Raw genomic sequence first — 25,769 nt, forward strand, 5'->3', positions numbered from 1 at the left:
TGTCAGCTGCCGCTCATCCTCAGTCCAAATGTAACCTTAATCCCTACTTGGGATTCAGTGTCAGAAATAATGGTGGGAAAAAGGCCTATGGGATTGGCAAATGGTGTATGGGTCCTATGGAAAGGTTGACTGGGTAAGTAAAAAGGTTATACAAGGTAAACACACTGGCACTAGTACTGGCACTAGTATTGGTTTGGACACCCATATTGGAAAGTAAGAAGTACCAGGAATGAAGAATAAAAGTCTTCTCCTAACTTTGCAAAATCCAATGGCCAATGAAAAAAGGGCAACTTTGAAAATCAAGAACTATTATGATCAGTAACTAATGAGGGGGGAACTGGAATAGCAGCCCAGCGTACTTGAATCCCTGTGGCTGAGATTAGTTTAATCAGCGCTGACTGGAAATTGAAGCTCGGACATTCCTGGTCTGTACAGTTTACTAGCACACTGGGTTAGTCACTTCGCCTAGAAGCAAATCTTTTTTTAAAAAACCTGGCTGTAGAAAATAATGTAGAACATTGTGTGTCACTGCTCAATAAGGGGACAGGACCTGGAAATGTGAAGCAAAATTTAACATTTGACATAATGCTTTCCAAATCTGTATACAGTTCTAATGAAGGGTCACTGACCTGAAACGTTAGCTCTGCTTCTCTCTCCACAGATGCTGCCGGACCTGCTGAGTATTTCCAGCATTTCTTGTTTTTATTTCAGATTTCCAGCATCTGCAGTATTTTGCTTTTATATATCTGTATAAAGGTCATTCATCTTCTACCTACAAAAGTTCCTCTGTTTTACAAGAATGCTGAACAGTCAATTGAAACACATTGGACGAGATTTTAATTCACTCAAAACCCATTCACTTACACAAAGCTAAAATCAGGCCTGCAGAGTCTACAGCACCAAAGCAGGTCATTCAGCTCAAATATGCCGGTGTTTCTGCTCCACAGGAGCTCCCTTCCATCCCTCTTCATCCAACTCTATAGAAATGTCCTTCTATTCCTTATGCCCACGTGTGTTTACCCTCAACTACTCCTTGTGGTAGCAAGTTCCACATTCGAACCACATTGGGTAAAGACGTTTCTCCTGAATTCCTTGTTGGAATTATTAGTGTCTGATCCCCATGGATACCACCAACATACAAAAAGAACTGAATCCACCGAATGATCCTAATTTAGGAAACAAAACCCAAATGGACAAGATTTTTTAAATTTCACTTCAAAGCTCAAACCAAAATCAACATAAATAAAACATAAACGTAACAGTTAAATCACGATCAATGTATATATCTTAAAGGTTACATGTTAATTAGCAGATGCAACAAAGATAGTTCTTAGTCCTCTGTCAGCTCTATCAGCAAGGTGGCGTTGAACAGTCTCACAGTACTACACACTCAGAATCTTCCTCAGGTAGTTTTTCAAGTCCGGTCCTCCAGGATGCAGCTATGGAAATAATGATGTCCCATTGATAAAGAGCAAGGCAGTCTTCTCTTTAACAGTTTGGCCTTGTCGCCTCTCGAGCCACCTCAGCCTTCACACCACTGTACTGATGGCACAGGCCTCAATCCAGGCTTCTTAAAAAACCACTGCAAACCTTCACAATTCTCAAAGCATTCTTTTAAAAACACACCCAGCTCTTTTAGCTGGCTCAATCTCTCTTTGATGTTTTTTTGGCAAACTGACAATAAAAACTTCCAATCAAATGTCCTTGATGAAAAAACAAGCTGTTTCTTTTCCTTTCAGTCACAAGAATGGTTGATGGTTTAATCTGAGTTTGACCTTCCTAACCTCAAATTAGGGACTGTCTCAAAAATGAAAAAGAAATGTTAGGGAACCAAGAGTCTAATGAGAGGGAGGAACTGAAGGAAATCAGTATTGGTAAAAAATAGTGCTAAGGAAATTAATGGGGTTAAAGGCTGACAAATCCCCAGGTCCTGATAATCTACATCCCAGAGTACTAAAGGAAGTGGCCCTGGAAATAGTGAATGCATTGTTGGTCATCTTCCAAAAGTCTATAGACTCTGGAGCAGTTCCTACTGATTGGAAGGTGGCAAATGTAACCCCACTATTTAAAAAAGGAGGGAGAGAAAAAACAGCAAATTACAGACCAGTTAGCCTTACATCAGGAGTGAGGAAAATGCTAGAGTCTATTATAAAGGATGTGATAGCAGAACACCTGGAAAGCATAAACGGGGTTGGGCAAAGTCAGCATAGGTTTACGAAAGGGAAATCATGCTTGACAAATCTACTGGAGTTTTTTGAGGATGTAACTAGTAGAATAGACAAGGGAGAACCAGTGGATGTGGTGTATTTGGATTTTCAGATGGCTTTTGATAAGGTCCCATATAAGAGGTTAGTGTGCAAAATTAAAGCACGTGGGATTGGGAGTAATATACTGGCATGGATTGAGAATTGGTTGACAGGAAGCAGAGAGTAGGAATAAACGGGTCTTTTTCCGAGTGGCAGGCAGTGACTAGTGGGGTACTGCAGGGATCAGTGCTTGGGCCCCAGCTATTCACAATATATATCATGTTTCCGGCAGTTCCTGCAGCCATACCGGTGCCAAACGTCATGCTCTGCACTCCTTTGGACCCCACCAGAAAGGCCGAGAGGGGAGTTTTGACGCTTGGGCAACTCTCAACCTCCCTACATTCGCCCAGGCATGCGCCATGGAGAGGTCACTCCATAGTCGCTTCACAGCGACTGAAACAACATGGAAGGCAGCAGTTACGGGTTATAAGTCCAGCTCAATTGGCGTAGAGATTGGGCGCCACGGGTTGCCTTTGTCGGTGGGAGAGGTCATCGCACCTCACTGGACAGCTACCGCCCGCCTCAAACCGGGCAGCCCCCGGTCAGCAGCACCTGTGGAAGAGCCTGTCACTCTAGAATTGGCCTTTATAGCCACTCCAGGCGCTGCTCCACACACCACTGACCACCTCCAGGCGCTTACCCATTGTCTCTCAAGATAAGGAGGCCAAAGAAAAGATTAATGACTAGGGTGAGGGAACTAAATGTAACATTTCCAAGTTTGCAGATGACACAAAGCTGGGAGGAACATGAGCCGTGAGGAGGATGCAAAGAGGCTCCAATGTGATTTGGACAAGTGGGCAAATGCATGGCAGACGCAGAATAATGTGGATAAATGTGAGGTTATCCACTTTGGTTGTAAAAACAGAAAGGCAGGTTATTATCTAAATGGTGATAGATTGGGAAAGGGGGAGGTGCAACGAGACCTGGGTATCCTTGTACACCAGTCGCTGAAAGCAAGCATTCAGGTGCAGCAAGCAATTAAGAAGGTGAATGGTATGTTGGCCTTCATCGCAAGAGGACTTGAGTACAGAGCAAGGATGTCTTACTGCAGTTATACAGGGCCTTGGTCAGACCACATCTGGAGTACTGTGTGCAGTTTTGGTCTCCTTATCTGAGGAAGGATGTTCTTACCATGGAGGGAGTGCAAAGAAGATTTACTAGGCTGATTCCTGGGATGGCAGGATTGACATATGTTGAGAGATTGGGTTGACAAGCCTATATTCACTAGAGTTTAGAAGAATGAGAGAGGATCTCATAGGGAGGTAGAGGAGCAGATATGTAGACAGATTTTGGAAAGATGTAAAGGAAACAGGGTTGTAGTGGTGGGTGATTTTAACTTCCCCTATATTTTTTTTTTAGAGATACAGCATATTGACTGGGACTCACTTAGTGCTAGGGGCTTGGATGGGGTAGAATTTGTAAGGAGCATCCAGGAGGGCTTCTTGAAACAATATGTAGATTGCTCAACTTGGGATGGGGCCGTACTGGACCTGGTATTGGGGAATGAGCCCGGCCAGGTGGTCGAAGTTTCAGTAGGGGAGCATTTCGGGAACAGTGACCATAATTCCGTAAGTTTTAAGGTACTTGTGGTTAAGGATAAGAGTAGTCCTCAGGTGAAGGTGCTAAATTGGGGGAAGGCTAATTAAAACAATATTAGGCAGGAACTGAAGAATTTAGATTGGGGGTGGCTGTTTGAGAGTAAATCAACATCTGACATGTGGGAGTCTTTCAAACGTCAGTTGATTAGAATCCAGGACTGGCATGTTCCTGTGAGGAAGAAGGATAAGTTTGGCGAGTTTTGGGAACCTTGTATAACGAGGGATATTGTGAGCCTAGTCAAAAAGAAAAAGGAAGCATTCGTAAGGGCTAGAAGGCTGGGAACAAACAAAGCCCTTGAGGAATATAAAGACAGTAGGAAGGAACTTAAGCAAGGAGTCAGAAGGGCTAAAAGGGGTCATGAAAAATCATTGGCAAACCGGATTAAGGAGAATCCCAAGGCTTTTTATACGTATATAAAGAGCAAGAGGGTAACCAGGGAAAAGGTTGGCCCACTCAAGGACAGAGGAGGGAATCTATGTGTGGAGCCAGAGGAAATGGGCAAGGTACTAAATGAGTACTTTGCATCAGTATTCACCAAAGAGAAGGACTTGGATATATAAATGATTTGGAGGAAAATGTAGCTGGTCTGATTAGTAAGTTTGCGGACGACACGAAGGTTGGTGGAGTTGCGGATAGTGATGAGGATTGTCAGAGGATACAGCAGGATATAGATCGGTTGGAGACTTGGGCGGAGAAATGGCAGATGGAGTTTAATCTGGACAAATGTGAGGTAATGCATTTTGGAAGATCTAATACAGGTGGGAAGTATACAGTAAATGGCAGAAGCCTTAAGAGTATTGACAGGCATAGAGATCTGGGCGTACAGGTCCACAGGTCACTGAAAGTGGCAACGCAGGTGGATAAGGTAGTCAAGAAGGCATACAGCATGCTTGCCTTCATCGGTCGGGGCATAGAGTATAAAAATTGGCAAGTCATGTTGCAGCTGTACAGAACTTTAGTTAGGCCACATTTAGAATATTGCGTGCAATTCTGGTCGCCACACTACCAGAAGGACGTGGAGGCTTTGGAGAGGGTACAGAAGAGGTTTACCAGGATGTTGCCTGGTCTGGAGGGCATTAGCTATGAGGAGAGGTTGGATAAACTCGGATTGTTTTCACTGGAACGACGGAGGTGGCGGGGCGACATGATGGAGGTTTACAAAGTTATGAGCGGCATGGACAGAGTGGATTGTCAGAAGCTTTTTTCCAGGGTGGAAGAGTCAGTTACTTGGGGACATAGGTTTAAGGTGTGAGGGGCAATGTTTAGAGGGGATGTGCGAGGCAAGTTCTTTACACAGAGGGTGGTGAGTGCCTGGAACTTGCTGCCGGGGGAGTTGGTGGAAGCAGGTATGATAGCGACGTTTAAGAGGCATCTTGACAAATACATGAATAGGATGGGAATAGAGGGATATGGGCCTCAGAAGTGCAGAAGGTTTTAGTTTAGACGGGCATCAGGATCGGCGCGGGCTTGGAGGGCCGAATGGCCTGTTCCTGTGCTGTACTGTTCTTTGTTCTTTGTTCTTTTGTTCTTTGAAACCTATAAAATTCTAACAGGACTAGTCAGGCTAGATGTAGGGAGGATGTTCCAATGGCTGGGGAGTCCAGAACCAGGGGTCACAGTCTCAGAACCGAGATGAGGAGAAATATCTTCACTCAGAGGGTGGTGAACCTGTGGAATTCTCTACCGCAGAAGGCAGTGGAGGCCAAGTCATTAAATATATTCAAGAAGGCGATAGATATATTTCTTAATGCCAAAGGGATCAAGGGATATGGGGAGAAAGCAGGAACAGGGTACTGAACTAGACCATCAGCCATGATCCTTTTTTGAATGGCAGAGCAGGCCCGAAGGGCCGAATGGCCTACTCCTACTCCTATTTTATATGTTTCTATGTTTCTATTTTTTTTTAACACAGACACAAGCTGTACAGAAGTCAGTTTCCACATAAAAGACATCATAATATTAGTGATTATCTTATATTTATGGCCCCTAGTTTCGGTCTCCACCTACAATTGGAAGCATCCTCTCTATGTTTACCCTATCAAACCCTTTCAAAATCTTAAAGACCTCTATCAATTCACCCCTCAGTCTTTTTGTTTCTCGCCAAGAGAGCACCAGCCTATTTAGACTCTCCTGATAAGTATATCCTCTCAGTTCTGGGGACAATTAAGCTTCCCAAAGTGTTCATGGATAACCTGTGCTTTATTCTCCTGTTGCTAATCCTAGGTGAAGGATGGAGGCCCATAGTATAGGACATCACTGAGGCTGAAGAGAGTAGGAGAGAGGATGAGGTACATCAACAAGTAGCAGAGCTTTGGTTTCAACAGCCTGTCGAGTGTAGGAGGAAGGAAAGGCTGACGGGGGTTAAGGAGTTCCACAGTTTTGCAGTGCTTGGAAAGCATGTGTCAGAAAGCAAATCAGATTGAGTTTCAATTTCAACACTGAGAGGATGCAACAACAACAACTTGTATTTATATAGCACCTTTAACAGAATAAAACATCCCAAGGCATTTCACAGCAACATTATAAAACAAAATTTGACATTGAATCAGAGGGATTTCCTGAGCTTTGGCAGCTGAAGGTGGAGTGATTAAAATTGGGGGTGCAAAGCGCAGAGATCTCGAAGGGTTGTAAGGCTGTAGGAGATTACAGAGATGGGGAGAGGGCCATGGAAGGATTTGAAAACAAGGATTAAAATTTTAAAATCAAGACATTGCTTAATGGGGAGCAAATGGGGTTGATGTAGGGTAGAGGAAGAATGTACAGGATGCATATTTGGAAATTGGAAAAAAAGACAAAAATTCAAAGGAGTGAATAATGACAATATAATTTAATAGAGTCGCAATAGGGAAAGAGGCTGAGAGGAATGCTGTCTATCAGACGACCAACCTTTTCTTGTATCCTGTCCAGAACTGAGGGAAAACTGTACAAAGAGTCTGCACTGATATAAGAGCAGAGGTTAAGTCTTGAACAAAAGTGGTATTTTTTTGAGGGGGAAATAAATGTTTGGCATGAAAATTGTTGGATAATTTCAACCAAGAGGAGGAATACTCGCCAGCAAAGCTTTTCTTTCTAGATCATCTAACAAAGATAAACATTTGCACACAGAACAATCAGTCCAAGAACACTGCGTAACTTTGAATGGTAGCAACATCACGCTTGACTGAACCGTCTTTCTTTTCAACACATTGCTCGGGTGCTCTCTCACTGCCAGCAAAGAAACTGAGGCAAGAAATAAAAGGGAAGGACTAGTGGCTGAAGAGATCCGAGAGAAACTACAATAACTTGCAAACGCTTGCTTCCTACACCCCCCAGTTGACCTATCATAGGACCTCCAAACCTCTCAGCGGGAGTTTAACAGGTACAATCTTCTTCTTCAAGTGGTTGCTCAACCTGAACATTTAGAGATTGCAAAGCGGCAGAATGTGTCATGAGTTGTGAGAGGCACAGACTGTTGCGCAACACCCAGTGAGTGCAGTGGCATTGAAACTCAGGTGCCTAGGATTTGAATCTAATTCATCCCGGTAAATGTACTACTCTAAGCGAGGAGCCACATTCACTGGCCTGAACATGGCAAAGACTGCAATTCCAATCCCGAGTTGTTGAGTGTCAACCTCAGCTCGGAGGTAGCATTCTTGAGTCAGACAGTCGTGGGTTCAAACCACATTCTGACACCAGGCCTTGTCTGTCCAGGAAAACCAGGCCAACCTGTGGCCTGACTGGGTGGTCCTTAAAGGGACCATTGATGCCGACCAGCGAAAAGGTGGTGTTTTTAAAAATAAAACACTGACCTGAATGTGGAGCTGGGGGAAGGGGGTGTTGATTGCAGGAGTGCTCCCACAGTTCTGCATTAAAAACACAAGCCACCGCTGACCATTTCTTTACCACCCCCTCCCAATTGCTACATCCATTCCCTCACCTCCCCCCCCCAACCCCCATCCCCACAGTTCCCACCCCGATCACTACACCACTCCTTCCCCCATCCGGTTGCCTTTGCTTCCCCTTTGAGTACTTACCAGGTGCCAATGCTGCAACACAGTGGTTGATATTGGAAGCTTCTTTGCTGGTGAGCTGCCTGGAAACTCCCAGCAGGTGTCCACAGCTCAGTGATGTTATTTAAGTGAGGCCGTGTACAATATCAAGTGAGCATCAGGCTCCCTCATTCAGGCGTAGGGATCAATCCCTATAAATCACTCCCCCAAGGAGTTGAGGTACTGTCGTGTTGCAACTGTGCAGCATCATCCTGAAGTCTCCAGGAATTGAAGATTAATCTCCTGGACACCGTGAGTGAAACCTGGGAAAAAAATCATAGAAGCATTAAAACAATACATTTTTTTTTTTCATTTTCTTTGACCACTTTATTTGTTGTAAAAATATTGGAGATAGGGAAAAATGCTGCTTAATCAGGTGGGGGCAGTTTGAGGCTAGAGATCATGAGATGAAACCTCCAGCAGTAAGTTCAACCAGAGTTGGTGAGCCTAAAGTAAAGCAAGTTACTCTCTGTCAGTGTCCTTCAGCTCCACTTCCTGCAATGTCATAAGTTCATGGCTGGAATATCTTGTTTGCAATTCTGGAAGCATTAACAATTAACTGCAGCAAGCGAAAAATGATTTGATGTGGTCCTTCATGGAATTTAGAGTCAAACTAATTTTTATGCCAATGTACCGGAAAGCAGAACAACTTAAACAAAATAATGTGGACTCCCAAGTAAGTGTTTTTTCTTGCTCACACTTATCTCCAGACCTATATCAGTGAGAGCCAGAGCTGTACTGGTGATGCTGTCAGTCACGTTGAAATTTAAATTCTCACTCTGCACCTTATCACAGCCCAACAGAAGCAGTTAAACTTGTTTCTCTTTTCATCGAATAGAATCTTACAACACAGAAGGAGGCCATTTGGCCCATTGTGCCTGTGCCAGCTCTCCAATTTAGTCCCACACCCCAGCTTCTTCCCCATAACCCTGCAAATTAATCCTTTTCAAGTGCATATCCAATAGTTTTTTGTAAGTTGCTATTGAATCTGCTTCCACCACCCTTTCAGGTAGTGCATAGCAGGTCATAATAATCTTTCTGTGAAAAAATTTATCTTCATTTCACCTCTAGCTCTTTGCCAATTACTTAAAATCTTTGACCTTTGGTTACTGACCCCATTATCTCAAGGAAATAGTTTCTCTCTACTTGCTCTATCAAAACTCCATGTAATTTTGAATATTACTATTAAGTCTTCCATGAACTTTCCCTGCTCTAAGGAGAACAATCCCAGCTTCTCCAAGCTCTCCACATAACTGAAGGCCCTCATCCCTGATATCATCCCAATAAACCTCCTCTGTACCCTCCCCAAGGCCTTTGACATCCTTCCTAATGTATGGTGCCTAGAATTGGACACAAACTCCCACTGTGATCTAACCGGTAATTTTTAAAGACGATAATCCTTATCTCCTCAAAGGATATTTTACCTCCAGTTGTTCAGCGAGCAAATGCCCTTGGTACAGTCCAGAGCCATTTATAATCAGGAATTGTAAGGATACAGATGGACAAATTTAGTCGTATTAGAGTCATAGAGAGATACAGCACTGAAACAGGCCCTTTGGCCCACTGAGTCTGTGCTGACCATCAACCACCCATTTATACTAATCCTATATTAATCCCATATTCCCTACCACATCCCCACCTTCCCTCAATTCCCCTACCACCTCCCTACACTAGGGGCAATTTACAATGGCCAATTTACCTATCAACCTGCAAGTCTTTGGCTGTGGGAGAAAACCAGAGCACCCAGTGGAAACCCACACGGTCACAGGGAGAACTTGCAAACTCCACACAGGCAGTACCCAGAACTGAACCTGGGTCGCTGGAGCTGTGAGGCTACAGTGCTAACCACTGCGCCACTGTGCCAGCCACATGTGTGTTGTTTAATTGCTTTCTGCTTACATGACGCCTAGGGTTGACAAGTCCCGTTGGGTGCATTCCCTGGAGGTTTCATCATGTGACCTCCCACCTCCACCCGCATGTGCCATTGGTTCATTCTCTAGACACACTGCGTTCCAACGGCCAATCAGAAAACCAACAGATTCTTTAGTACCCAATTGGATTAATCTTGACTTCATCAACCAGCCTTTTTTTCTCTTATCTCCAATATTTTTACAACTAATCGATGAAAATTACATAGAACTAAACAACAACAACTTATATTTATATAGCGTGTTTAACGTAATAAAACGTCCCAAGGTGTTTCACAGGAGCATTGTAAAACAAAATATGAAACTGAGCCACATAAGGTGATGTTAGGTTAGATGACCAAAAACTTGGTCAAAGAGGTAGGTTTTAAGGAGTGTCTTAAAGGAGGAAAGTGAGGTAGAGAGGCGGTGGGGTGCAGGGAGGGAATTCCAGAGCTTAGGGCTTTCCCATCCACCCAATCTAGGCCCCTCATAATTTTATACACCTCAATTAAATCTCCCCTCAGCCTCCTCTGTTCCAAAGAAAATAACCCCAGCCTATCCAATCGCTCTTCATAACAAAAGTTCTCCATTCCTAGCAACATCTTTGTAAATGTAACCTCTCTAGTGCGATCAGATCCTTCCTATAATGCGGTGACCACAACTGTACGCAGTACTCTAGCTGCGGTTTGACTAGTGTTTATACAGTTCTAGCATAACCTCCCTGCTCTTATACTCTAGGCCTTAGCTAACAAAGGAAATTATCCTGCCTGCCTTCTTAACCACCTTATCTAACTGTCCCGCTACCTTCAGGGATCTGTGGACATGCAATTCAAGGTCCCTCTGTTCCTCTACACTTGCTCAGAATCCTACCATTTAGTGTGTATTCCCTTGCCTCTTTTGCCCTCCCCAAGAGTATTAGCAGGAAAGATTGAACAGGCTGGGTCTCTTTTGTCTAGAAAAGAGAAGGTTGAGGGGTGATCTGATAGAGATATTTAAAATTATGAAAGGGTTTAACGGGATAGATGTAGCAAAGACGTTTTCACGAGTTGAAGGAGACCAAAACTCAGGGCCATAATATAAGATAGTCACTAATAAATCCAACAGGGAATTCAGGAGAAACTTCTTTACCTAAAGACTTGTGAGAATGGGGAACTCGCTACCACAGGGAGTGATAGAGACGAATAACATTGATGCATTTAAGGGGAAGCTTGATAAACACATGAGGGAGAAAGGAATGGAAGGATATGTTGATGGCATTAGATGAAGAGGGGAGGGGAGGGGGCTCGTGTGGAGCATAAACACTGAAATAGACCAGTTGGACCAAAAGGCCTGATTCTGCGCTGTAAAGACTGTGTAACTACTATATATGTATACTGTTATGAGTCTTGATTTAAGAAGTATTGTGTAATTGCATGCATATCCAGCAGATGGGGCCGAGCTTTTTTATTCATCCATTCAGAGGGCCAGGCCAATATTTATTGCCCATCCCTAATTGTCCTCGAGAAGGTGGTAGTGAGCCGCCTTCTTGAACCCCTGCAGTTGTGAGGTGTAGAAACTCCCACAGTGCTGTTAGAGAGGAAGTTCCAGGATCTTGACCCAGCGATGATGAAGGAACGGTGATATAGTTCCAAGTTGGGATGTTGTGCAACTTGGAGGGGAAATTTGCAGGTGCCAGCATTCCCATGCATCTGCTGCCCTTGTCCTTCTAGATGGTAGAGATCATGGGTTTGGAAGGTGCTGTTGAAGGAGTCTTGGCAAGTTGCTGCAGTGCATCTTGTAGATGGTAAACACTGCTGCCACTGTGCACCAGTGGTGAATGTGTAAGTGGTGGAATGGGGTGCCGATCAAATGGGCATCTTTGTCCTGGAGGTAATTCTATCATACATTTGGTGATCTTTCGGCTGGAAAATATAAAACCAAGAAGGCTATTAGGCCTGGAGGGATTCAGTGAATTACAATGTGGCGGCTTAAAGCACAGATAGAAAGGGAATTATTTCTCTTTAATGATATTATTCAAGTCCAATTCCACAACACACAACAATTTCCAGCTGTGACCCTCAGGACATGCATTATATGTTTGCAACCCTCCAAGATTGCCCTAGTCTCCAGTAATTAAACATGAATCTTTAAATCACTGCTGCGAGCAACCCAGGAGAAAAATCATAGGCTCATTAAAAAACTGTTATTCTCTAATTATTCTTGAACACTTTTGTTTATTAATTATAAAAATAACAGACGTTGAGCACTGCTGAAAAACGAGACATTGTCTCGAAGCTTTTTGTCTTGCACTCATCAGGAGAGATGCAAGAATGCCACATTTCCAAGGAAGCAACAATTTATACTGCATGGGAAAAGGGTGGATTGGTTGGCAAGTTGACTCTGGTCGAGGTGTTGCCATGGAGAATGCACCAGGGAACTATTGTCCCCCATATTATATGGAATTGTTTAAGGTGGTATATGAATTCCAGTGCTGGTGCAATGCCAGGTCTGAAGGCCATACGTCCCAATGAATGGCGGATCGTATCAAACAGCACATTCCTTCGGCTGTTCGCAATATGCAGTACTGACCATACTCAACCAACCCATACTTGCAAAACTCAGAACACAATGTCTAATGTTAGATGTGATTCCACAATTGAACAGCACTTACTGAACAATCCAGAGTGTGCTAAGAATTGCTCTAACAACCAATTTTAGATTATCAGTTGGGCTCTCAATGTGATTCATTTATGCTTCCTAGAAGCTACATATATTCATACTCAGAGTCCTGTCCTCTGCAGGCAAAAGGAAAATGTCCAAGTGTTGCACCTTTTTTGAATTAAACAAAGTGTGGGGGACAGTACTTCCCTGGTACATTCTCCACGGCAACGCCTCAACCAATCAGAGTTGACTTGCCAACCAATCAGCACCCATTTTCTCATGCAGTATAAATTGTTCAACCCTTTGAAATTTGGCATTCTTCCGTCTGTCCTGATGAGTGCAAGATGAAAAGCTTTGGCTGGATGTCTCTTTTTTCAGCAATACTCAGGTTCTGTACTACCAAGTGACTATTAATAACAGACATGGGGGAGAAAAGGCTGGTTGACTGACAGTAAAGGATCATCCAATCGAGTAATGAATCTTTTCCCTTTCCAGTTGGTGTGGGAAGTCGGGGATGGACTTGTTGGGTGACTAATGGCAGGAGTGTGAGAGGGCGGGGAGGTTGGAGGAAGTAATTTGATGCCAGGAAAGAGCTGGCATCGCTAGCTGCATAGTGTGAGGGGAGAATAAAGGAACTGACTGGAAACTACCTGTTCAAATCCCTCCATGGTCTGGATCTACCCAACCCCTTACATCGGCTGCCAACATGTCTGACACCGCTCCTGCCCCCTCCACCCATTTTTTCAACCACTGTTGCCCCATCCTCTTGAAGTCCCTCCCAGAGTCCCTCTATCTCACATTCCCCCCACCCCATCTTGTTTTCAAAAGGTTCTTTGACCACATTTTTGTTACTCTTTCCCACGTTCCTATACTGCGTGGCAGCCATACTGCTATAAAACACTCTCAGCTGTTACTCTCTCACGAGCAGTGCTACAGAAATGTAAATCGCCGAACAGACCTTGGTCATGTGTGAACAATGCGTTTCTCTTTACCTGTTTAACATAAATCAATAGTCCACTGTTCAGCATTCTCTTATCACCAACCTGTCCACTGTAACGCCTATTTGATGTGTCAGCTCTTTCTGGCTGCTCTGTGACCTTGCGTCACCTTAATTCATAATCCTTAATATCTTCCCCACCCCCACCCCCTCCCTCACTTCGATTATTTTCATGCCAAATTGCTCTCGTGTGAAGAGAGAAATCTTCCGAGAGCAAGCAATGCTCTGTGAAATACTGCTATCCTAGTCAAATAAATACATTACAGGACTCAGGAAACCACGGTCTGGGTCTGTATAATGGAATTGTATAAACCTGTTTGAAAGTCTGACTCATAGAAATCCTGGTCTGGTTTTGTGTAAAGGAATGCATGAGCCTATTCTGATGTGTGAGCTGAGAGAAACCATGGATTGGATTTATATGAATGGTAAATCAAAACACTGCAGATGCTGGAAATCTGATATTAAAACATAAAATGCTGGAAATACTCAGCAGGTCAGGGAGCATATTTGGAGAGAGCAACAGAGTTAATGGGCTGATTTTTTACTTTGGGGGTGGGAAACAGGAGCCGGTGCTATTTCCGGGTCCTGAAACTGCCCCTGGGGGTGTGGGGAAGTAGTCACTCTTTGGGATGTTGACAGGGGATGCCCCCTTAATTGGCATGGAGACAGGCTCCCTGTCTAATTAAGGGTGCCAGGCAGGCTCTAGAAGCTGGAGGACCAATCAGAGGCCTTTCAGTTTCAGAGGAGCCAGCAGCCTGCAATAGAGGGTAAGTAACTGAGAGGGTGCTTCAACATGGAGGTGCCCTCTGAGCAACTTCTTTTAAGAACATATGAACATAGGAGCAGGAGTAGGCCATTCAGCCCATTGAGCCTGCTCTGCCATTCAATACAATCATGGCCGATCACCCACTTCAATGCCTTTTCCCCCACACTATTCCCATATCCCTTTATGTCATTAGTATTTAGAAATCTGTCAATCTCTGCTTTAAAAATACTCAATGACTGAGCTTCCACAGCCCTCTGGGGTAGAGAATTCCAAAGATTCACAACACACTGAGTAAAGAAATTGCTCCTCATCTCTGCCTAAGTGGCTTCCCCCTTATTTTAAAATTGAGTCCCCTGGTTCTAGACTCCCCAACCAGGGGAAACATTTTATCTGCATCTACCCTGTCTATCCCTTTAAGTATTTTGTAGGTTTCAATGAGATCACCTCTCATTCTTCCAAACTCAGATAAAAATAGAAAAAGCTGCCAGGCCACTAGGGGGAAAAGGGGGAGAATGCCTCTATAGGGTGGCCCTTGGCTGCACCTGCACCCAGGCAGGGAGGGCCTGTAGGTCTGCCTGGAGCGCTAGCCCCCGAGCCTGCCACTGGGTGCCCGCCTCCAGGCAGTTAATATGCCCCCATTGTGTCGGAATACTGGAGGCCACCTGGAAAATCCCATTCGGCCTCTTTTAGTTATCATTAACAAGGCTCTAATGAGCCTAATTGACCGCTCACCTCATGGTATTTTCAGGCCCCAACCCCCTCTGTTCCCGGCCTCAGCAGGGCCTGAAAATTCTTCCCTATGTCTCAAGTCCATGATCAGAACTCTGACGTAAGGCCATCGACCTGAAACGCAAACTCTGTTTTCCTCTCCACAGATGCTGCCTGACCTGCTGAGTATTTCCAGCACTTCCTTTTGTTATTCTATATAAATGGACTAGCATTATCCAAAAGACAACCAGTCCATCAAGCTCGGAAAGGAAAGGTTCCTGTTTCGAGTAAGACCCCCTTTGTTGAGTACTGAGGAAATGTCTCTCCACTAACCTCTGTTCAGGTGCCATTCATTTTCAGAATATTTTTACGATGATCTGTTCAGTCTTTGTAGTGGTTTCTTCTATATCCTGTTCTAATGAACAAACACAAAACTGCTCTGTACAAGGTGCAGACTTTATCTCATCCTTACAAGTGGAGCTGAGGTAAGACATGATTTGATTGGGATTGTGAATTTATCCAGTTCACAGGAGATCATGGTATGAGTCGCACAGCTCTAACCTCTAATAGTACATTCGAGATGCTGGAAGGGAGGCAGGGTTTTACGTGTGAGAATTATAGAGCGGAGGAGTTGGCTGAGTTTGTGGCTGGTTTAATATTAGACTGGGAGTGGATATGGTAAGGGCAGAGAGAAAAGTGTCCCAGTAAATGGTGTTACTGTGAGTGAGTCTGTCGTGGAGAAGATCTATATTTAGTCAGCAATTTACAACCACAATTATATATAGAAGGAAGAAACCTGCTTTAACTTGCGGCAAAATATCAGCAAGAGATGAATGTTGGATAATGAGGACAGTAAGATATTACAAGTTGATGTTGGAACTCGGATCAGCGTTTGTTTCTTGGTTCCGAGGGTCTCCTTCCACTCACAGGGTAGCAGAACTTAGCTTCCAGAAGTAAGAAGTTGCAATTGCCAATCTGGCCAAGTCTCTATTTCCTCCCAGTGAATAAAGGGTATCTTGGTTCTATAAGATTCTCTTGTCTCTCTGCTTCAGACTGGAAACTTTCTTTCACAATCTGGACTTTCTCCCTGAGAGTGGAGACAATACTGTGATCGATCAGTCAGTTCATTAAACAATCAATTTGTCAAAGCAGATTGACCGAATGAACACCATACCAAAGAGAGAGGAGCAGCTGCATATCAGACAAAAGATGGGGTGTTCGCCATTTACACCTCAGCACGTCGCAAAGAGTTTTACAGCAAATTAAGTACTTTTGAAATGTGGTCACTGCTGTGATAGAATCATAGAACACAGAAGGAGGACATTTAGCCCATTGTGCTTGTGGCAGTTCTCTGAAAGAGCTTTCCAATTACTCCTAGACCCCTGTTCTTTCCCCACTGCCCTGCAACTTTTCCTTTTTAAGTATACATCCAAATCCCTTTTGAAAATGCCTATTGAATCTACTTCCACTGCCCTTTCAGGCAGTGCATTCCAGATCACAATAACTCGCTGTGTAAACAAAAATCCTCATCTTTCCGCTGGTATTTTTGCTGATTTACTTAAATCTGTGCCTTCTGGTTACCAACCCTCCTGCCAATGGAAACAGTTTCTCCATATTTACTCTATTAACACCCCTCATCATTTTGAATAGTTCAGCTAACTCTCCCTTTAATCTTCTCCACTCGAAGGAGAACAATCTCAGCTTCTCTCGTCTCGCCACATAACTGAACTTGCTCAACCCTGGTGCTTTTCTTGTAAATCTCCTCTGCACCCTCTCCAAGGCCTTGACGTCCTGGTCTGCCCAGAATCGGACACAATACTTCAGCTGAGGTCTAGCCAGTGATTTATGATAGTCTGAATGTTGTTAACACATCACCTCTTATCCCTCTCTAGATTCGGACAAATCCAGCTCGCACATGATCTCCGCAGATGATGCAGAATACCCCAGGGAGTACAGGACCCTGGGGAATGGAACTCGACGCTTCTCCAACGTGGGTCTTGTTCACACCTCTGAGAGGCGGCACACGGTAATCGCAGCGCAAAGCCTGGAGGCCCTCACCGGCATGCAGAAGTCGGACATGGAAAGGAAAAGGGAAGCCTTTCTTGATCACCTGAAGCACAAGTACCCTCACCATGCCACGGCTATCCGCGGGCAGCAAGAACGGCTTAGAGAACAGGTACAACAAAAATATTTATCTCTTATTTTATCAGGTGTCTCGTGTTGAATAGGGGACCAGGAGCACTCGTACAGCCAATTTAATAAATGACTCTTGTAACTTAAAAGCAGACTGTTGGTTTTTAAAACAGCTTCAGAATACAGACTGAGTGCCTCCAGAGAGTTACCACTCTGTCTTTTCATCTGGGTCCTATCTCTCTCTGGTACTGTTACAGCCCTAAGTGAAACAAGTTTGGTCCTGGGTGAACCAGTTCATTGTGGCCATGACTTCATAACACAAATATGCTGATAGCTGGGTCCTAAATCTTCCCTCATTAGATTGGTGTCGGAAAGCTGCTGAAATAATGGATACTGTTGTGAGGATATCTGTTAAGATATGTTGTTGGGACACAATTGGAAGTATTTAGTCCCTGCTGTAGCTGACCTGGGAGTGCCTGTAGCTGATGCTGGGCATGCAAATGTCCTTTTACTTGATTAAAATAAAAATTCTCAACAATCCAATGGACATTTGCATTTAAAGAGCACCTGTTAACATAGAAAACTTTCCCAAGAAGCTTCAGGAAGGTCTGATCAGACATAATGGAGACTGAACCAAAGGAGATATTTAAAGAGGTGACCAGAGACTAGTCAAGGAGGCAAATTTTAAGGAAAGGAAGAATTGTGGGAGGAGTTGCATATTGCAGCTGAAGGCACAGCTGCCAATGGTGGAGGAAGGTGGAGGGTTGATGCCAAGGGACCTGAGTTGGAGGAAAGGAGAGTTCTGGGGAGGTTGTAGGTCTGGAAGAAGTTATAGAGATAGGTACAGGCGAGGCATTGAAAGAACTCAAACATAAGGATGAGAATTTTACATTTGAGGTGTTGGGAAGGCTGGAAGCCAATGTAGGTCAGCAAGGATGGGACTACTGGGTGAACGGGACTTGGTGCAGGATAGGATATGAGCAGTAGAGTTTTGGATGAGCTCAGGTTTACAGAGGGTGGTGGCTGGGAGTCTGTCCAAAAGAGCATTGAGGTGACAAATGCATGGATGAGGGTTTCTAAGCAGATGAGCTGAGGTGAGTCGGAGAAGGCAATGTTATGTAGATGTCAATAGCGCTCTTTGTGATGTTGAAGATATAAGCCTGGGGCCAAACAGAGGTGATGAATTATCTGGTTCAATCTGAGTCATTGGCTGGGAGGAGATAGAATTGATGGTGAAAAGTTGTGTCAGGGGCTGAAGACAATGGCTTTGGCCCTTCAGATGTTTTACTGGAGGAAATTGTGGCTCATCCAAGACAAAATGTCAGACAAGCAATCTGACTGCGCAGAGATAGTGGAGGGGTTGAAAGAGGTGGTGGTGAGTTAGGGCTGGGCATCATTGATGTATTTGCCGAAGCAGATCCCATGTATTTGGGTGATGTTGCCAAGAGGGGCACCACATAGGTAAGGAAGAGGAACAGGCCAAGGATAGATCATTGAGGGACTCTAGTGGTAATGGTGCAGGGGAGGGAAGAGAAGCCAATGTGGGAGGTGCTCTGACTATGATTAGTTAGGTAAGAGTGGAACCAGGTGAGAGCAGTCACACTAGACTGGACAAGGGAGGAGAGATGTTGGAGGATGATGGTGTGCTCAACAGTGTCAGAGGCTACAGAGAGGTTGAGGAGGATTTAGTGCATCATCATCACAGTCACAGAGGATGTCATTTATGACTTTGATTAGTGACGTTTCAGTGGTGTGGCGCGAGTGGAATTCTGATAGTACAGATTCAAACCTGGATCTGTGAGAAAGATGGACATGGGTTTGGGATGCAGTAACATAGTCATGAAGTTTGAAGAGGAAAGGAAGTTTGGAGATGGAGATGGTAATTGGGACGAGCAATGGGGACGGGATGGGTATTTTGAAGGGGGTGGGGGGGATGATGATTGAGACTGAGGAGGATGGTACCCAGGGAGAGGAAACCATTTACAATGCCAGAGGGAACGGGGTCAAAGCAGCATCTTTCAAATATTCAGTTCCACCCCATGTACAATACAGGTAATGGCACCATGCTGGGTATTTTGATGATATCAGGACACTCATTTACAAATTTTGAATGTAACACACAAATTTAATCCTGTTGCATCAGCTAATTTCCTACTCTTAGAATATTCAATCTATATAACAAAATGGTGATTGATTTAAGTGTTGGTGACACCTTCCAGTGCTCAGTGATGCAACAGATTTCCACAATGACATTCTCATCTTTGTTTCCAAACTATCCATGCCCTCGCCCCTCCTGATCTCTTTAACCTCCTTCAGCTCCACACCCCTCCAAGATATTTGTGCTCTTCCAATTCTGGCCTCTTGTGCATCCCAGGTTTTAATTGCTCCACCATTGGTGTCCGTGCCTTCAGCTGCCTAGGCCCTAAAATCTAGAATTCCCTCCATAAAGCTCTCCGTCTCTCTACCTCTCTTTCCTCCTTTAAGATGCTCCTTTCAACCTACTTCTTTGGCCAAGCTTTTTGTCATCTGCCCTCATATCTCCTTTTGTGGCTAAGAGTCAAATTCTGACCGGATAACACTCCTGTGAACTGCTTATTATATTAAAGGTACTATATAAATGCAAGTTTGTTGTTATAGGAGGTTGTTATACTGCAGTCTATTCTAGAGACACAGATGTACAGGACTGAAAAGAGACACCAGTTTGCTGGAACATTATGGCCAGTCCCATCTTGAGGGTCTCATTGGCAATTAAACTGGAGCACAAGTCAATGGTCTGTCTCTCCAGCCATTAATGACATTAACACCTTCCAAATAATTCTGTCAGAGGTGTCGTCTTTCAGATGAGACGTTAAACTGAGGCCCCATTTTCCTTCTTAGTTGGACACTTTGAAGAAGACCAGGGGAGTTCTCCCCAGTGTCCTGGCCAATATTTATCCCTCAACCAACAACACTGAAAAAAAGCATTGCTGTTTGTGGAAGTCTGTTGGGCCCAAACTGGCTACTGTGTTTCCTACATTAATGTAGTAACTACACTTCACAAGTACTTCATTGGCCGTTAAGCACTTTGGGGCATCCCAAGATTGTGAAAGGTGCTATAGAAATGCAAGTTCTTTCTTTCTTTCTTTAAAATACTGCCACTTTTATTTGCCTGGCAGTGTGATTGGCAACAGACGTGAATGGCACCTTTTCTGCAGGGTAGCTATTAATATTTAAACTGAGGTGAAACTATCAGCTCACAGTTTGACATCTCATTTACCAGTAAAGCTAAGAAGTAACTAACTTATTCATGTGTAATTTTTGTTTTAAAGTTCTTGTTGAAAAAAGAATGGAAGTTGTCTCATCTTTGGTTTGTGCTCTGCTTCATCTGACACTGAGTTATGTAAACTAGGAGGTTGCAAGATTCAATTCCTGGTCTGTGATGAGTTAGCTGATTTTAGCTGACTGGAGGCAAGAGTGCAACAATTGGGCCCTAACCCTAACAATGGAAGAAGAGAAAAAAAAATCAACCTGGGTTCATGTCCTACAATGCTTTCTAGTGACCTCTACTAGAGTCTCCGCACATGTGGATAATGGGCAAGGCAGAATTGTGCGTAAATAAAAGCAAAATACTGCGGATGCTGGAAATCTGAAACAAAAACAAGAAATGCTGGAATCACTCAGCAGGTCTGGCAGCATCTGTGGAAAGAGAAGCAGAGTTAACGTTTCGGGTCAGTGACCCTTCTCCGGAACCCTTCCGAAGAAGGGTCACTGACCCGAAACGTTAACTCTGCTTCTCTTTCCACAGATGCTGCCAGACCTGCTGAGTGATTCCAGCAGAATTGTGCGTGCCTCTCAGTCCACGTAAACAAGCACCCCCTCCCCCCCCCCCCACATAGACAGTAGCCCACTCACCAAAATGGTTAAAGAATCAAATGGGCAAAATAGTTTCACATGGACGTGCTAGGAGTTAAAGGAACGAGCTTGCATTTCTATAGCGCCTTTCGTAGCCTCAGGATGTTCCAAAGAGCTTTACAGCCAATGAGGTACTTTTTGAAGTGTAGTCACTGTGGTAGTGTAGGAAACCAATTTGTGCTCAGCAAGATCCCACAAACAGCAATGTGATAATGGCCAGATCATCACTTGGTTGAGGGATAAATATTGGCGAGAACGCCGGTAAAATCTCACCTGCTGTTTTTCAAAAAGGTGAAATGGGATCTTTTCCGTATACCTAAGAGGGAAGACGGGGACCTCAGTTTAACGTCTCATCCAAAAGACGGCAGTTGCAACAGTGCGGCAATCCCTCAGTACTGCACTGGGAATGTGGGCCTATATTTTGTGCTCGAGTCCCTGCAGTGGATCTGGAACTGACAACCTGCTGACTCAGAGGCAACCAACTGAGCCACGGCAGACAAATTTACTTGGGTGTTACTAGGGATGGCCATTGAAACAAATGGTATAAACGGGCTCAGGAGACAACTAGAACCCATCTTAGGGTTCACATGATATTCAAGTATTGGTGACCTCTTTCACTAATGATACTTGAAGCTGTTTGTATTGTCAGTGTCTAGTAATTTGATTCAGATTTTGAGAAATGCCTGTGCTTCTGACTGCAAGAATAAAGGTGAGACCTCACTTACCTTCATCTGTCATCTGTGCAGCACAGGTGTGGTCCCTGGCATCAGTGAGGCTGATAAAGGATATCTGTGCTAAGTGGGTGATGTATTCAGTGAACAGACAGCCTCAGCCATTGCAAACGGCAGCAGAGTTTCCACTGATGCAGAGTGGCTGTCAGCGTTTTGCGATGACGTGGTCTCAGTCGGGGTTTGGGGCGTCATTTGCAGTGTGAAGACAGAAGCAGCCCTGACTGTTGAGTGTTGCACTGAAACAGGAAAAGCGGGGGAGGAGAGGTGAAAACCACGTGCAATGAAGATCCTCAGTCAAATTTAAGAATAAGTCCATAACCCAGCATTCTTTATATTAGAATGATACAGCACAGAAAGAGGCCATTCAGCCCATTGTTCCTGTGCCAGCTCTATGGTAGAGCTAACCAATTAATCCCACTCCCCTGCTACTTCTCCATAGCCCTTTGAATCTTTGTCCTATCACGTATTCATCCAGTCACATACACTGCACATTGGAATGGTTGTCCTTGATAGGAATAGGATCAACTTATTATGCTCCTGGAACAGGCCAGAGAATGATTGGTGGAGGAGACAGACTGCTGCAATAAGAGGTGGCCTTATGGGGTTCAAGCATCTGGGGGTAGAGGGGAGGAGGGGGTTTCCTCTGTTCGTTGTGTTTTTGTGACATTGTAAATCAATTTTGCTAGAAACAATCAGAACAAATCTTTTTGCTATGGTCATGATCTTACTAACAGGAAGTGACCAGATCAAACCTTCCCACTTCTCTCCAACAGCTACCATTGTTGGGACAGTGAAGAGGGAGATTTTCTTGGCATTAAACCACCCCCTTCCCCGTGCGTCTCCCCCCCCCCCCCCCCCCCCCCCCATTTTACCTCATCTGCAATTGCTTGTTGCTGGTATTACAGTGGTAATTGTTGACATAGAAATCTAGCTAAAAATCATGACAAGCAAGATTTGAGGAATATTAGTTTGTGCCCATTGCAAGATTTTTAATAACATTCAGATAGGTAATAACACTAAACTGTGCAGAGTTGATACCAGACAACTCAGACTAAATCCCAGTCTATCTGAGATTGTATCCAATGGACAATCCATTACATAGGACCAAGAGTAGGCCATTCAGCCCCTCATAGTCATACAGCACTGAAACAGGCCCTTTGGCCCACCAACTCTGCGCTGACCAACAACCACCCGTTAATACTAATCCTATATTAATCCCATATTCCCTACTACATCCCCACCATTCTCCTATCACCTACCTACACTAGGGGCAATTTACAATGGCCAGTTTACCTATCAACCTGCAAGTCTTTGGCTGTGGGAAGAAACTGGAGCAGCCGGCAGAAACCCATGCGGTCACAGGGAGAACTTGCAAACTCTGCACAGGCAGTACTCAGAATTGAACCTGGGTCGCTGGAGCTATGAGGCTGTGGTGCTAACCACTGCACCACTGTGTCTCCCTTGAGCCTATTCTGCTATACAATCAAATCATGATTGATCTGTAACTCAACTCCCTTTATGCACCTTTGATTTGTGTTTCTAGCCAAACAAAAATCTATTGTTTTCAGCCATGGAAGTTTTAATTAACCCAGGATTCATCCAGAATTTTTTTAGCTGTATCATTCTGCAAATGATAGGCACAGGAGGAGGCTATTCATCCCCTCAAGCCGGTTCTATCATTCAGTTAGACCATGGCTGATCTGTATCTCGTCTCCATTTACCCACCTTTGTTCTGCAATCCTTAACACCCTTGCCTAACAAAAATCTCTCAATCTCAGTTTTGAAATTTTTAATTGATCCCCAGTCTCAACAGCTTTTTGGGGGAGAGAGTTCCACATTCCCACTTTGGGTGAAGAAGTTCACTTGACATCATCCTGGAACGGTCCAGCTCTAATTTGTTCTCCACTGCCCCCCCACCAGAGGAAATAGTTTCTCTCTATCTACCCTATCAACTCCTTTAATCATCTTAAACACCTCGATTAAATCATCTCTTAATCTTCTATGCTCGAGGGAATGCAAACCTGGTCTGTGTAACCTGTCCTCAAAATTGAACCATGTTAGCCCTTACAGCCAGGAAAAGATGCACAGTATCTTGTTCTGTCAGTCTTGGAAACTAATTCTCAATGGGTGGGCTCACTGCCATCACTGAAACTCCAGATTAAAGCTTGGGATCCCCAAGAAATTGGTTTTGTTTTAATAAAACATATATTCATAAAAGGTGGGCACGAGAGCATGATCACATTAGTAGACTTGATTCATTAGAGACAGTGATCCAATAGAGACTATTCTCAGACAACACAGCAATAATAGAGCCTAGGGGTATTGAGCTGATCTGCACAAACACTTCATTGTATATCAAGTGCACACAGCCTATTTATCCACATCTTGTTATTCGTGGTAGTGTTGTTTAGATGGTGTATAGACTGTTGATATCATAGCAACCTGTTTCCAGGAGTCAAACTGTGTCAGTAAGAGGGTTTGGAGATTTGAGAAATCCTCCCACCTATCTAAAGCTGTTATGGTATATTTCCGCAGGGATTATTTTTATGCTACTCAATCTCCAGTCGTCTTGCATGTGAGGAGTCAAGTCCTCAGATATTATTAAGGCCAATCAGATTGATAGAGGACAAAAAAAAATACTGCAGATGCTGGAAATCTGAAATAAAAACAGAAAGTAGTGGAAATACTCAGCAGGTCAGGCAGCATCTGTAGAGAGAGAAACAGAGTTAACGGTTCAGGTCTGTGATGAAAGAAACATAGAGAATAGGAGCAGGAGTAGGCCATTCAGCCCTTCGAACCTGCTCCGCCATTCATTATGATCATGGCTGATCATCCAGCTCAGTAACCTGTTCCTGCTTTCGCCCCATACCCTTTGATACCTTTAGACTCAAGAGCTGTATCTAACTCCTTGAAAACATACAATGTTTTGGCCTCAACTGCTTTCTGTGGTAGTGAATTCCACAGGCTCACCACTCTCTGGGTGAAGAAATTTCTCCTCATCTCAGTCCTGAAAGGTTTAACCCATATCCTTAGACTATGACCCCTGGTTCTGGACTCTCCCACCATCGGGAACATCCTTCCTGCATCTACCCTGTCAAGTTCTGTTAGAATTTTATAGGTTTCTATGAGATCCCCCCTCACTCTTCTGAACTCCAGCGAATATAATCCTAACCGACTCAATCTCTCCTCATACATCAGTCCCACCATTCCAGGAATCAGTCTGGTAAACCTTCGCTGCACTCCCTCCATAGCAAGAACATCCTTCCTCAGATAAGGAGACCAAAACTGCACACAATATTCCAAGTGTGACCTCACCAAGGCCCTGTATAACTGCAGCAAGACATCCCTGCTCCTGTACTTGAATCCTCTCGCTATGAAGGCCAACATACCATTTGCCTTTTTTACCGCCTGTTACACCAGCATGCATACCTTCAGCGACTGGTGTACGAGAACACCCAGGTCTCGCTGCATATTCCCCTCTCTCAGTTTATAGCCGTTCAGATAATAACCTGCCTTCCTGGTTTTGCTACCAAAGTGGATAACCTCACATTTATCCACATTATATTGCATCTGCCATGCATTAGCCCACTCACTCAACTTGTCCAAATCACCCTGAAGCCTCTCTGCATCCTCCTCACAACTCACCCTCCCACCCAGTTTTGTGTCATCTGCAAATTTGGAGATATTACATTTAATTCTATCATCTAAATCATTAATATATGTTGTGAATAGCTTGGGTCCTAGCACAGATCCCTGCAGTACCCCACTAGTCACTGCCTTCGGAAAAAGACCCATTTATCCCTACTCTTTGTTTCCTGTCTGCCAACCAATTTTCTATCCATCGCAATACACTACCCCCAATCCCATGCGCTTTAATTTTATACGCTAATCTCTTATGTGGGACTTTGTCGAAAGCCTTCTGAAAGTCCAAATAAACCACATCCACTGGCTCCCCCTCATCAACTCTACTAGTTACATCCTCGAAGAATTCTAGTAGATTTGTCAGGCATGATTTCCCTTTCGTAAATCCATGCTGACTCTGTCTGATTCTACCACTGTTCTC

At 44.1% G+C, this 25,769-nt stretch overlaps 1 protein-coding gene and 1 long non-coding RNA gene across 9 annotated transcripts in view; one reads left to right on the top strand and one right to left on the bottom strand.

Annotated features, from left to right (window-relative positions):
* Nucleotides 1-25,769, top strand: part of LOC137348206 (SRC kinase signaling inhibitor 1-like) — a 348,246-nt gene that overhangs the window by 17,486 nt on the left and 304,991 nt on the right. For all 8 annotated transcript variants that reach the window (XM_068013559.1, XM_068013562.1, XM_068013564.1 and 5 more), the window contains exon 2: nucleotides 16,844-17,127. In XM_068013559.1, coding sequence (XP_067869660.1) covers nucleotides 16,844-17,127 — 284 coding nt within the window. The remainder of the gene's footprint in view (nucleotides 1-16,843; nucleotides 17,128-25,769) is intronic.
* Nucleotides 766-21,806, bottom strand: LOC137348207 (uncharacterized). The gene is made up of 3 exons (XR_010969096.1): nucleotides 21,701-21,806; nucleotides 7,919-8,196; nucleotides 766-1,166 (listed from the first exon to the last, which is right to left on the bottom strand). It is a non-coding gene; the product is annotated as an uncharacterized lncRNA (long non-coding RNA).

Source organism: Heterodontus francisci, chromosome 33 (genome assembly GCF_036365525.1).
Source record: "Heterodontus francisci isolate sHetFra1 chromosome 33, sHetFra1.hap1, whole genome shotgun sequence".
Taxonomy (NCBI): Eukaryota; Metazoa; Chordata; class Chondrichthyes; order Heterodontiformes; family Heterodontidae; genus Heterodontus; species Heterodontus francisci.